Source organism: Penaeus vannamei, chromosome 20 (assembly GCF_042767895.1).
Source record: "Penaeus vannamei isolate JL-2024 chromosome 20, ASM4276789v1, whole genome shotgun sequence".
NCBI classification, from domain to species: Eukaryota; Metazoa; Arthropoda; class Malacostraca; order Decapoda; family Penaeidae; genus Penaeus; species Penaeus vannamei.
The window spans coordinates 8,079,836-8,093,069 of NC_091568.1; the positions used below are offsets into that span (position 1 = coordinate 8,079,836).

General features: G+C 38.6%; 1 protein-coding gene across 2 annotated transcripts in view; it reads right to left on the minus strand.

Moving 5' to 3' along the window:
* The window catches only part of LOC113828943 (endothelin-converting enzyme 2), a 455,139-nt gene extending 442,797 nt beyond the window's left edge, over positions 1–12,342 (minus strand). For both annotated transcript variants that reach the window (XM_070134970.1, XM_070134969.1), the window contains exon 1: positions 11,463–12,342. In XM_070134970.1, coding sequence (XP_069991071.1) covers positions 11,463–11,993 — 531 coding nt within the window. In that variant the 5' untranslated portion in view covers positions 11,994–12,342. The remainder of the gene's footprint in view (positions 1–11,462) is intronic.
* Positions 12,343–13,234: the final 892 nt, after the last annotated feature.

Sequence of the window (13,234 nt, forward strand, 5' to 3'; positions counted from 1 at the left end):
TTCCACCATAAACGCACATAAAACACCGAGAGTATTTTATGCAAATACTCCTTCGGCCATTCTTAAGCAGTACCCCCTCGTAAGTATTGATGAACATCTCGAAACTCGGAACAATGTAAGTGGATATTGCCCTCGTGGATCCTTGCAACTTAGGGCAGAGCAGGGTTTTGCGCTTACGTTGTGCAAAAAAGATTGTAGTTTGCAGCGCCAGGATTGCAGGAGGATTCATGACTGGGCTCACACGACGCAAGCATGCAGAGTTGGCACGAGAACTTCTATCCCCGGTCTTTCTTATCAAATAAAGGTTCAAGAGTCCTTTTCGGAGAATCACAGAGCGTTCACCAGGATCCGAACGCTCTCTGGAAATATGAAAAAGTATAATTTTGAAAAGGGACGAAGCCACTTACACCTCTTCTGGGGCTACAATCCAGTGTCACAATCATACTGATATTCTAGCAAGGTCAGCTTGTGAGAAACAGTGAGCGGATAAAAACTTGGATAAATTCTCAAAGTAGAAGAAAACATTGCGACCAGTTTTTATAGACAAAAGGGGCGCATGTTGTAATGACTGTGAACTTTAAAGCTTGGAATTAATGATTCTCCCAATTTCCCTTTCTTTCTTTTTCCTTCTACTTATTAGTTGTATCTTCTCTTTAATATTAATTTTTCCTCTTTCTCCATTTCTCCCTATTCTGCTCTTCTCTCTCTCTCTCTCCGTCTCTCTCCCTCTCTATTTCTATCTTTCTCCCTCTCTCTCTCTGTCTTCTCCTATCTCTTCGCTCTCTCCTTCTCTCATTACGGTTCATTTCATCCAGCTCATCTTTCATTCCAAACCCGTTAATATCGCAACCTTCTGCAACATTTAAGGCTGACCATTCAATTCATTTTAGCGAGCAAACTGAAGGTTTAACATCTTCAAGTCATCCTTACTCTCAAGTCCTAAGTCTTGGATTCCGTACGTGACTCCGCCTTAGAGCGATGGTTTTAAGACACGCTAAGCTCTCTATTGCCTATATATTTCATTAGCCGGTTTTATGCAACCATCACACCACCTATCCAGCGTTGCATTCACAATCAAAAACCTATTTTTTATTTCTGTGTGGGATGACGTTAGGCCCAATCACTCAGCTGACCTCAATACATGAAAGGATTGAGGTTGATGGGGTTAGAATGAGTTCTAACTTCTTTCTCTGGATTCGAACTGAGGGGAATGTGACGACTCTATCTAACACTGAAGCAGCTGTATAGGTATACTTTTATTTGCTTATCTTGAGCCAACAATAAGCACATTTTCATATAGTTTACATTAGTTTCTATAAAAGTATTTAAAGAGAGGACGTTTTGAGTGCTTCAGAAGGAGTAGCAAGTCTCCAGACCCGTCTTAGGTAAGTCTTAGCTCCCTAGTCCATGAATCTTTAGTAACGTCTTACTCCTATCAAGGCTACCGTCACCACATCGATTCAAACTACATCCCCTAATGAATATAATACGAATCGAAGTAAAACAAACGAATCTCACTAAAGACCGCGGTTGAAAACGAATAGAGTTTAATATTAACATAATATCCAACGACGTTTCGGAATGATGGTGGGATCCTCATCATGGTTGCAAATTGCAAGAGGTTATTTGTAAACAATGACACCCCTAATGAGAATTTTATGACGCGTAATTAAGTTTCAATTAGATTTTAGACCACGTATTACTGTTTATATATTACTGTTATTGATTTCAAGATTGGTTTCGCTTTCTAATATCTATTTCATTCATAACTAATTTCCATATTTACCCACCTATTCGTTAATCAATTTATTATCACTACCCGGCTAACAAGATCAATATCCGAATGATACATACTTAAAACATTTACCAAAATCCCAGATTCTTTTCTTCTTCTTCTTCTTCCCCCTCCTCCTTCTCCTCCTTTCCTAGTATTCTAAACGCAGAATTAAAAAAAAAAAAAAAAAAAAAAAAAATCAATCAATACCGGAAGCTATACATGGAAAAAAATCAATATCCGACAGTATGGATTTGCTCCTCGAAGGTCAGGATGCTATTGAATAACAATGTTGAATAAAGAATCTTTTCATGTTGCACCTCGACCCTTGTAACACTTGGTATTGTGACAGCTAACGGGCTCTCAGGTAACAACTCTTTGGATAGTTTCTTGTGTACCGTCGTGGGGGTGAGAGAGGGAGGGGGGGGGGGGGAGGAGGGTGGAAGGGAGGAAGGGAAGGTGAGGAGGGAAAGAGGGTTGTAGGAAGGGGAGGGAAGGGAGGTTGGAGGAAGAGAGGGGAAGGAGGGAGGGAGAGAGGAAGGGAAAGGGAGGGAGGGAAGAAAGGAAGGGTGAGAGAGGGAAGGGGGTGAGAGAGGGAAGGGAAGGGAAGTGGGTAGTGAGGAAGGGAGGAAGGGAAGATGAGGAGGGAAAGAGGGTTGGAGGAATGGGAAGGAAGGAAGGTTGGAAGAAGGGAGGGAGAGAGGAAGGGAAAGGGAGGAGAGTTGAGGAAAGGGAGGGAGGGAAGAAAGGAAGGGTGAGAGAGGGAAGGGAGGAGAAGTGGGTAGTGAGGAAGGGAGGAAGGGAAGGTGAGGAGGGAAAGAGGGTTGGAGGAAGGGGAGGGAAGGAAGGTTGGAGGAAGAGAGGGGAAGGAGGATTGGAAGAAGGGAGGGAGAGAGGAAGGGAAAGGGAGGGAGGGAAGGGGGGGAGGATTGGAAGAAGGGAGGGAGAGAGGAAGGGAAAGGGAGGGAGGGAAGAAAGGAAGGGTGAGAGAGGGAAGGGAAGGGAAGTGGGTAGTGAGGAAGGGAGGAAGGGAAGGTGAGGAGGGAAAGAAGGTTGGAGGAAGGGGAGGGAAGGAAGGTTAGAAGGGAGGGAGAGAGGAAGGGAAAGGGAGGAGAGTTGAGGAAAGAGAGGGAGGGAAGAAAGGAAGGGTGAGAGAGGGAAGGGAAGGGAAGTGGGTAGTGAGGAAGGGAGGAAGGGAAGGTGAGGAGGGAAAGAGGGTTGGAGGAAATGGAGGGAAGGAAGGTTAGAAGGGAGGGAGAGAGGAAGGGAAAGGGAGGAGAGTTGAGGAAAGAGAGGGAGGGAAGAAAGGAAGGGTGAGAGAAGGAAGGGAAGAGAAGTGGGTCGTGAGGAATGGAGGAAGGGAAGGTGAGGAGGGAAGGAAGGTTGGAGGAAGAGAGGGGAAGGAAGGTTAGAAGGGAGGGAGAGAGGAAGGAAAAGGGAGGAGAGTTGAGGAAAGAGAGGGAGGGAAGAAAGGAAGGGTGAGAGAGGGAAGGGAAGGGAAGTGGGTAGTGAGGAAGGGAGGAAGGGAAGATGAGGAGGGAAAGAGGGTTGGAGGAAGGGGAGGGAAGGAAGGTTGGAGGAAGAGAGGGGAAGGAGGATTGAGGGGAGGGAGGGGGAGAGGAAGGGAAAGGGAGGGAGGGTAAAAAGGAAGGGGGGGGGGGAGGAAGGGAAGAGAAGTGGGTAGTGAGGAAGGGAGGAAGGGAAGATGAGGAGGGAAAGAGGGTTGGAGGAAGGGGAGGGAAGGAAGGTTAGAAGGGAGGGAGAGAGGAAGGGAAAGGGAGGAGAGTTGAGGAAAGGGAGGGAGGGAAGAAAGGAAGGGTGAGAGAGGGAAGGGAGGAGAAGTAGGTAGTGAGGAAGGGAGGAAGGGAAGATGAGGAAGGAAAGAGGGTTGGAGGAAGGGAAGGGAAGGAAGGTTGGAAGAAGGGAGAGAGGAAGGGAAAGCGAGGAGAGTTGAGGAAAGGGAGAGAGGGAGGAAAGGTTGGGAAAGAAGAATAAGAAATAAGCAAGAGAGGCAGAATAGATTGAAGAGTAGGAAAGAAGAAAGCGAAATAGGCAAAGTGGAACAAGAAAAGCAAAACAAAACAGAAAACCTTAGAGAAAACATAAAACAAAAGGGGGTGACCCAATCAACCATCAACGAAATCAGACGAAATCAGAACAAATTATTAAACCAAACCCAGAAATCGCAGCTTACCCCCACCCCCCCCATCCCCCGCCCTAACCCCACCCCACCCCGACTTTTACCTCTTTACCCTAGCCCTGAGACGCACCTCAGGGTATATTACACGCATCTGCACTTGTACATTATGCATATTTAAAACGGAGCGATGGCCGGCCTCATCCTCTGCGACCAGGGGCGAGTCACGTACTGGCGACAACGATTAAGCTTTACCCTTCGCCGATAACTTTCCTCGCGCAGGTTGAGACGTGTCGGCTTCACTGGGGGATGGATCACACACCCCAGCGCGTTCGAAAGCTTGGAAAGGACTTCGGGGCTCACGAATTCGTTTTTTTTCTTCTTCTTTCGCTTCGTGTTTTTTTCAGGAGGGGGGGGGGGGTAACGGGGGTGTTAGGGAAGGGGGGAGATATGTATTTTTAGGGGGGCTTCAGCGTTCTTCTTTGGTCTCTTTTTAAAAATAATCTACCATTCTCTCTCTCTCTCTCTCTCTCTCTCTCTCTCTCTCTCTCTCTCTCTCTCTCTCTCTCTCTCTCTCTCTCTCTCATTACCTTTATGTTTCACGTTGTGATAAGACTTCACTCCTATATACTCAGCATATATAGAAAACGCTCACTATCTCTAAGGCATTCCATATCTTCATTTAATTTCTCCATATTTGCCTATAATGAAATACTCTCCCTCTGTCTCTCTCTCACTCACTCACTCACTCACTCAGTCACTCAGTCACTCAGTCACTCACTCACTCAGTCACTCACTCACTCACTCACTCTCTCTCTCTCTTTATCTCTTTTCCCTCCCTAACTTTAAGCGAATTCATGACCTCGTGATAATTAAACCATGAAAAAACATCAAATTTTGCCCTAGATTCTGAATTCGGTCACCGTACATTCTTATGTTCTTGTTTGTGTAAATTTCGTTGGTATTTACTTTTTTTTCCTAATCTAATCCGTCTCTATCATCCTTCTCATTTGTTATCTACCATTCTTTATTATCATTATGACTGTAGGTGTTATTTAAACCTTGTTATTACTTGTTATTATTCAACTGTTTTGTTATTATTTACTTCATTATTCCTCGCCCTTTAGTTTAGGGCTGACTTTTGTATATTGTAAACACAAGGGGTTGCTTCTCTTTATATATAGCCTGATTTATTTACACCTGGAGACTGTTTAGAGGTAAATGTATACTGTATACGGTTTAGAATGAATATGCAGGTAAATAAATATATGCTATTGTTTACATCTAATTTTTTTTCTCTCTCTTTTTTTTAAGGATTTCTCGCATACCTTCCAAACTTGTTCATTCTTTATCTTTAACAACTACTTAGTAACTCTAATTACTTGAACAACTCTAATCACTTGAACAAATACAGATAAAGCAACTACACAAACTATCTTAGATTCCATTATCTTTTGTAGTAGACTCGACCTTCACAAAAACAAAGGAAAAAATATCAAACTTCAGATTTTATTAGCGCACGTGGGCTGCCATTAATTAAATCGATTTATATAAAACGCAACACAGATTTCCAACGACATGGTTCGGTGTTCGCTTGCTAATTGCTCGTGTTAATTGCAAACCCGATATGTCCGCCGCTGACCTTTGGCAATGATTGTAGCAACGCGAGTGGTCAGCTGGAAAGTTAAGTTCATTTGGTCAGTGATATAGAAATCTAAATATCTATATCTATCTTCATCTATCTGTCCGTCTATCTATCTATCTATCTATCCGTCTATCTATCTTTATTATCTATCTATCTATCTGTCTATCTATGTACACATATATATACATGCATGTATGTAACTTTATTTCTATCTCTATCTAGCTATATCTACGTATATATAAAAAATATACATATATATATATATATATACATATATATATATATATATATATATATATATATATATATATATATATATATATATATATATATATATATATATATATATATATATATACATATATATATATCCACACACACACATATATATATATATATATATATATATATATATATATATATATATATATATATATATATATATATATATGCATACACACACACACACATATATATATTTATATATGCATACATACATATACACACACACACACGCACTAAGTAACGATAATCTTTAACGTACACTTTATCCTGCGCAGTTTGTTCTCTCTCTCTCTCTTCTTTTTATTTATCTTTTTCTACCCTTGTTCTAAGAATAACCAAGAGAAAAAATGATGAAAAAAATTAATAGTCAACTTCAAGACGTGGCCCAAAAATGCATTTGGCGAGGGTAAAAAAAAAAAAAATAATAATAATAAATAAATAAAAAAAATAGAGTAAAAATAAAAAGTGAATACATATCCTGGTTCTTGAGTTCACTTTACTGTTCTGGATAACTTAATATTTTTTTTCCGTAAATATTTATCAAGAACAGTGTAAATACATGTATTGAAGTTCAATTTAAGAATGTTCTGAATAAGCTCTTTATGTGTGTTTTGATTTTTATTTGGTCGAGTGTGTGTGTGTGTGTGTGTGTGTGTGTGTTTGATGGTGTGTGTGTGTGTGCCTTAACCTGTATCTGTACCTGTACGTGTGTGTGTGTTTGTGTGTATGTGTGTGTGTGTGTGTGTGTGTGTGGTTGTGTGTGTGTGTGTGTGTGTGTGTGTGTGTGTGTGTGTGTGTGAGTGTGTGTGTGTGTGTGTGTGTGTGTGTGTGAGTGTGTGTGTGTGTGTGTTTGTGTGTGTGTGTTTGTGTGTTTGTGTGTGTGTGTTTGTGTGTGTGTTTGTGTGTGTGTGTTTGTGTGTGTGTGTGTGTGTGTGCGTGTGTTTGTGTGTGTGTGTTTGTGTGTGTGTGTGTGTGTGTGTGTGTGTGTGTGTGTGTGTGTGTGTGTGTGTGTGTGTGTGTGTGTATGTGTATGTGTGTGTGCGCGCGTGTGTGCATGAGCGTGTTTGTATGCGATGCTGTGACTTGACTAATTTCGTGGTTCCAGCCAAACCTCCTCATCAGCTGACCAACTTCAAACATAGCGTGAGAGACATCACCTTGACTGACATCCCCGTGCAACCCCCACGAGAAGCGATCAACTGCAACCACATTCGCAACAAACACACACAAAAAACAACAACTCTAAACAAGGACAACAAATACCTTACCGTTCGTGCTTACCATGCCAAGCCGGTTTTGTTTACTCCTAACCACGGCTGGTGTTTAGAAGACCCGAACAATCAATAAATAAATATAAATATAAAGATAGATTCTTCTCCTAGTACCTTCTACAAACCCCAGCGTCTATTTACACAACACGTTAAACAATTACATACACACTTATAAACAAACAAAAAAAATCTCTCTCATTATCATATCAAAGATGGTATGCTCCGTTCTCGTGCTTACAAAAAAACGAGTTTATGGTGAACATTTTTTTTCTCTCTCCTTCAGTCTGTTTATCAAAGCACTTAGATCACAAGGAACATTCTTGAGGGTTGGGGGCATGAGAGGTATTGCTTGTTTGGAAATGGGAGAACTTAAGTCAATCGATTTCGAAAAGCTAAATTAAAATCGAAAAACGCATAGGCAGTGACCTCTGTTGATTTTTTTTTTTTTTTTTTTTTTTTTGGGGGGGGGGTCATCTCAAATTTACACTTGTATATACTTATGTATAGGGTATTTTCATGAGTTTTTTTCTGTTTTTGTGTGGGTGTGTAATAACAGTGATAATGATTATAATGACAGTAGTGTTAAAAGTGGTAGTGATGGTGGTAGCAGTAGTAGAAACAGTAGTAGTAGTAGTAGTAGTTGTTGTATTGTTAGTAGTAGTAGTAATAGGGATAATAATATTGATAACAGTGCTACTAATACTAATAATAAGTATGTTAATAGTAATAACAATAATTTGATTGCTGATAATAACATTAACAACAGCTAATAATGATAAAGGTAAAAAAAATATAGCTAATTAAAAGATAATAGTAATAATGTTCATAAAAATAATAGTAATAAAATTCATGTTAATAATGAAAATAATAATAACAACGATAATAATAACAAAAATGAATATGACGATAATAATAATAACAAGAACAATGATGATAAATATGATATAAAAATAACAATCAAAATCGTAATAATAATACTGATGATAATGCTGATACTGATAATTATAGTAATGGCACTAATGATAATAATAATAATAATAATAATAATAATAATAATAATAATAATAATAATAATAATAATATTAATAATAATAATAATAATAATAATAATAATAATAAAAATAATAATAATAATAACAATAACAATAATAATAAAAATAATAATACGGATGATGAAGATAATAATAGTAATGATTATGACAATAATAGTAATAATAATAATAATACTGATGGTGATAATAATAATAATACTGATGGTGATAATAATAATAATAATACTGATGATGATAATAATATTGATAATAATACTGATGATGATGATAATAATAATAATAATGATGGTGATAATAATAATGATAATACTGATGATGAAAATAATAATAATAATAATACTGATGATGATAATAATAATAATAATACTGATGGTGATAATAATAATAATAATAATAATAATAATAATAATAATAATAATAATAATAATAATAATAATAATAATAATAATAATAATAATAATACTGATGGTGATAATAATAATAATGATCATGGCAATAATAATAACAGTAGTAGTAGTAGTAGTAGTAGTAGTAATGATGATGATGATGTGATGATGATGATGATGATGATGATGATGATGATGATGATGATGATGATGATGATGATGATGATGATGATGATGATAATGATGATGATGATCATGATGATGAGGATGATGATGATGATGATGTAATGATGAGGATGTGATGATAATAATAATGATAGTAATAATATCAATAATAACAACAGCAATGATAATAGTGATGGTAGTAATAATAAATACAATAACAAAAACAATGATGGTAAAAATAATAAAAACGAAATAACAATAGTAATAATAATAACAACAATAATAATAACAATGACAATAACTGCAATGATAATAACAAACATAATAGATAATGATAATAGTAATAACAATAACAATAATAATAACAATAATAATCATCACAATAATAGTAATAATAATAATAAGAGTAATGATAATAATAATGATAATAACAATAATATAAACAACAATAATGATGATAATAATAATGATTATTATTACTGTGATGATCATGAAAATGATAACAATAACAATAATGATAATGATAATAGTGATTATGATAATAATAATAATAATAATAATAATAATAATAATAATAATAATAATAATAATAATAATAATAATAATAATAATAATAATAACAATAATAATAATAATGATAATAATTATAATAATAATAATAATAATAGTAATAATAATAATAATAATAATTATAATAATAATGATAATGATAATAACAATAATGATAATAATAATACTGGTAATAATAATGATAACAACAACAACAACAACAATAATAATAATAATAATAATAATAATAATAATAATAATAATAATAATAATAATAATAATAATAATAATAATTTAAAAAATAGTAACTTTAATAATGATTATAACAATAAAAGTAATAATACCCATGATAATTATAATGATAATACAAGAATAATAATTGTAATCTAAATAGCAATGATAAAGATAAAACAATAATGACAACATTGATAATAGTAATGATAATAATAATAGTGATAATGATAATGATGATAAAGATAATTCCTTAAAATTATAATAATAATTAATTATTATTATTATTATTATCATTATTATTAGTAGTAGTATTAAGAAGAAGAAATAATAATAAGAAAAGAAAAAAACAACAACCACAAGTAAACAAAAACAAAGTGGGACCATCATGTAAAAAAAAGACAAAAATTAATCATAATAATAAGGAAAATATAGATGCATTTTATTTCCCTTACAATTGCCACTATGTGCATACCAGTTATCACGCGGGTTATGTTGCAAGGAAACAATAGATCATGAACTTCAAATCGATAAACTGATAACAGAGAGAACAAAAGAAAACAGTCCATGGTATATGTTTACAGCCAAGAACATTGCTTGTATAGCGACTTTTGATCATTAAATTCGTTAATATTACTATTATTGTTGCAGTTGTTGTTGTTACTACTATTACTATTACTATCATCATCAATATCATTATTGCTATTATCATTATTATTACCATCATTGTTTTTATTGTTATTGTTGTTAATAATTCTGCTACTACTGACATTATTATCATTTTCATTATTATCCTCATTATTATCATAATTATTATTGTTGATGTTACTATCATCATTATCATTACTATTATCATTATCATTATTATCATCATTATTATTAATATCGTGATTATAAAAATTAATATTATCATCATTATTATCATTTTTGTTGTTGTTTTTGTTGTTAGTGTTATCATTATCACTAACAAAGGTAATAACTGTTATCATTACCATTGTTATCATTATTACTATCATTATTACCATTATTATCATCATTAACATCATTATCATCATCATGATTGCTACTAATAACATATCATCATCAAGATTATCATCAATATCATTATTATCAAGGTCATAGGTTCTATTGGAGTGATGGTGATAATAACGAGTGGTGATGATGGAACGATAGTGATGATGGTGATCTTATCAGCGTTGGTGATGAAGAAGCTGATGAGTGTGGTGAGGGAGGGAGATGAGGGAAATAACGAAATGGTGGTGAGAGTTAAAATAATTGTGATTGTAATCATATTGCTATCGTTATCATATGGCAGAAGTGAGAATGATTTGTGGTGAGAAAGGTGATGATGAGGATAATGAGGATGATGCTGGTGGTGGTGGTGATGATGATGATGATGATGATGATAATGATGATGATGATGATGATGATGATGATGATGATGATGATGATGATGATGATGATGATGATGATGATGATGATGATCGTGATGGTGATGATGATAAAGATGATGGTAGTAATGGCGATAAGAATGATAATACTAAAAATAATCATAACAATAATAATGATAATTATAAATATAATAGATAAATTATGAAGAATATAACAAAAATAACTGTAATGGAAGTTAAAGCTAATAGGTCCATACATACATGTATATATATATATATATATATATATATATATATATATATATATATATATATATATATATATATATATATATACATGAGTGTATGTCTGAGAGTATGTGAGTGTGTGTGCGCCGTGATTTCTTATGGCATTTCATTTACGAAGACGCCCGTATCTCCAAGGCGCGTGTTAAGCTCCTTTCACTCAGGGCAGACCGGCCCCGCCACCCGCATCCCAGCTTCCCGTACGGTTCCAGCGACTGAAACCGGACGCCTCCGTTGCCTGAAATCCGAATCCGCCGAAGGGCCTGCCCGACGGCCTCGCCGGGGCCTTACCTGAGCAGACGCGCGGAGGCAGTCCGGCGTGAGGCAGATCTCCATCTTGGGCTCCTCCTGCTCCCTCGGCCACATCGCTGCCATCACCAGCAGCGCCAGTAGGAGGAGCAGGCACACGCCCAGCGTGATGAGGAGCAGCGTGAGGCCCTTCTTGGTGAGGCCGTGCTTGCTGGCCACCTTGCCGAGCTTGCCTGCGGGCGGGCGCGGCTCCTCGTCGTCGTCGTCGTTGGGCAGCGGGTACTTGTGGTGCGACAGCATGGTGTCGGTGGCGGCCGCCGCCTCGGCGTCGTGGTGGTCGTGGTGCAGGTGGTGGTGGTGGTGGTCGTGCAGCGAGCCGCGCTTGTTGCCGTTCGGGCCCTTGTTCACGTCGCCGTTCACGGACAGCGGGAAGTCGATGTTGGTCTCCAGGACCCGGACCGGGGACTCGCCGGCGCGCCTCATGGCTCCTTCGGCTGCTCCTTCGCCGCCTCCTTCGGCGCCGTCAAACAAACTGTTCTCGCGAATCCAGAGGTTGGGCAGTTTACGCGACATTCATCATAATGTCCACATGATTCCGGCCTCTACATGGCGACACACCTTCACCAGCGGGAAATCCGGCCACTCGCTCGCAGTGTTGGGCTTCCAGCTTCACCGACCCATCAACTTTCGCAAACCATGAATCTCCCTCAAAACTTTCTCAAACTAAACTCACACTTCTCAACAAGCACAACGACAAAAAGATACCGATAACCACAACACGCAACGAGAAATTACTAAAAGAATTTTGCTCAGCTCGGGGGAAAACAAGTTGATCACACAAGGCCAGAGAGCGAACGCATGGGAGCGGCGCGCGGAGCTCGGAGCGGCGTGACCCTATCGGCACGAGGGTTGGAGATACACTGACTTGCGTAGTGTCATTAGAGGCCGAGTCACAGGCACGCCGCGACCCCCTCCCTCACCCTCCCCTACCCCCAAAAGCCTACCCCAATCTTCCCCTATCCTTCGTCCAGCCCCAAACCTCGCCCACCCCAACCCTCCCCTACTCCTAAAAGCCTACCCCCTACCCTTCTTCCAGCCCTAATCCCTGCCTACCCCAACCCTCCCCTACCCCTAAAAGCATACCCCAATCTTCCCCTACCCTTCTTCCAGCCCTAATCCTTGCCTACCCCAATCTTCCCCTACCCTTCTTCCAGCCCTAATCCCTGCCTACCCCAACCCTCCCCTGCCTAACCCCTCCCCTACACCAATCTTCCCCTACCCTTCTCCCAGACCCAAACCTCGCCCACCCCAACCCTCCCCTACCTCACCCCTCCCCTACCCCTAAAAGCCTACCCCAATCTTCCCCTACCCTTCTTCCAGCCCTAATCCCTGCCTACCCCAACCCTCCCCTACCCCTAAAAGCATACCCCAATCTTCCCCTACCCTTCTTACAGCCCTAATCCTTGCCTACCCCAACCCTCCCCTACCTCACCCCTCCCCTACTCCTAAAAGCCTACCCCAATTTTCCCCTACCCTTCTTCCAGCCCTAATCCTTGCCTACCCCAATCTTCCCTACCCTTCTTCCAGCCCTAATCCCTGCCTACCCCAACCCTCCCCTGCCTAACCCCTCCCCTACCCCTAAAAGACTACCCCAATCTTCCCCTACCCTTCTTCCAGCCCTAATCCCTGCCTACCCCAACCCTCCCCTGCCTAACCCCTCCCCTACCCCTAAAAGCCTACCCCAATCTTCCCCTACCCTTCTTCCAGCCCTAATCCTTGCCTACCCTAATCTTCCCCTACCCTTCTTCCAGCCC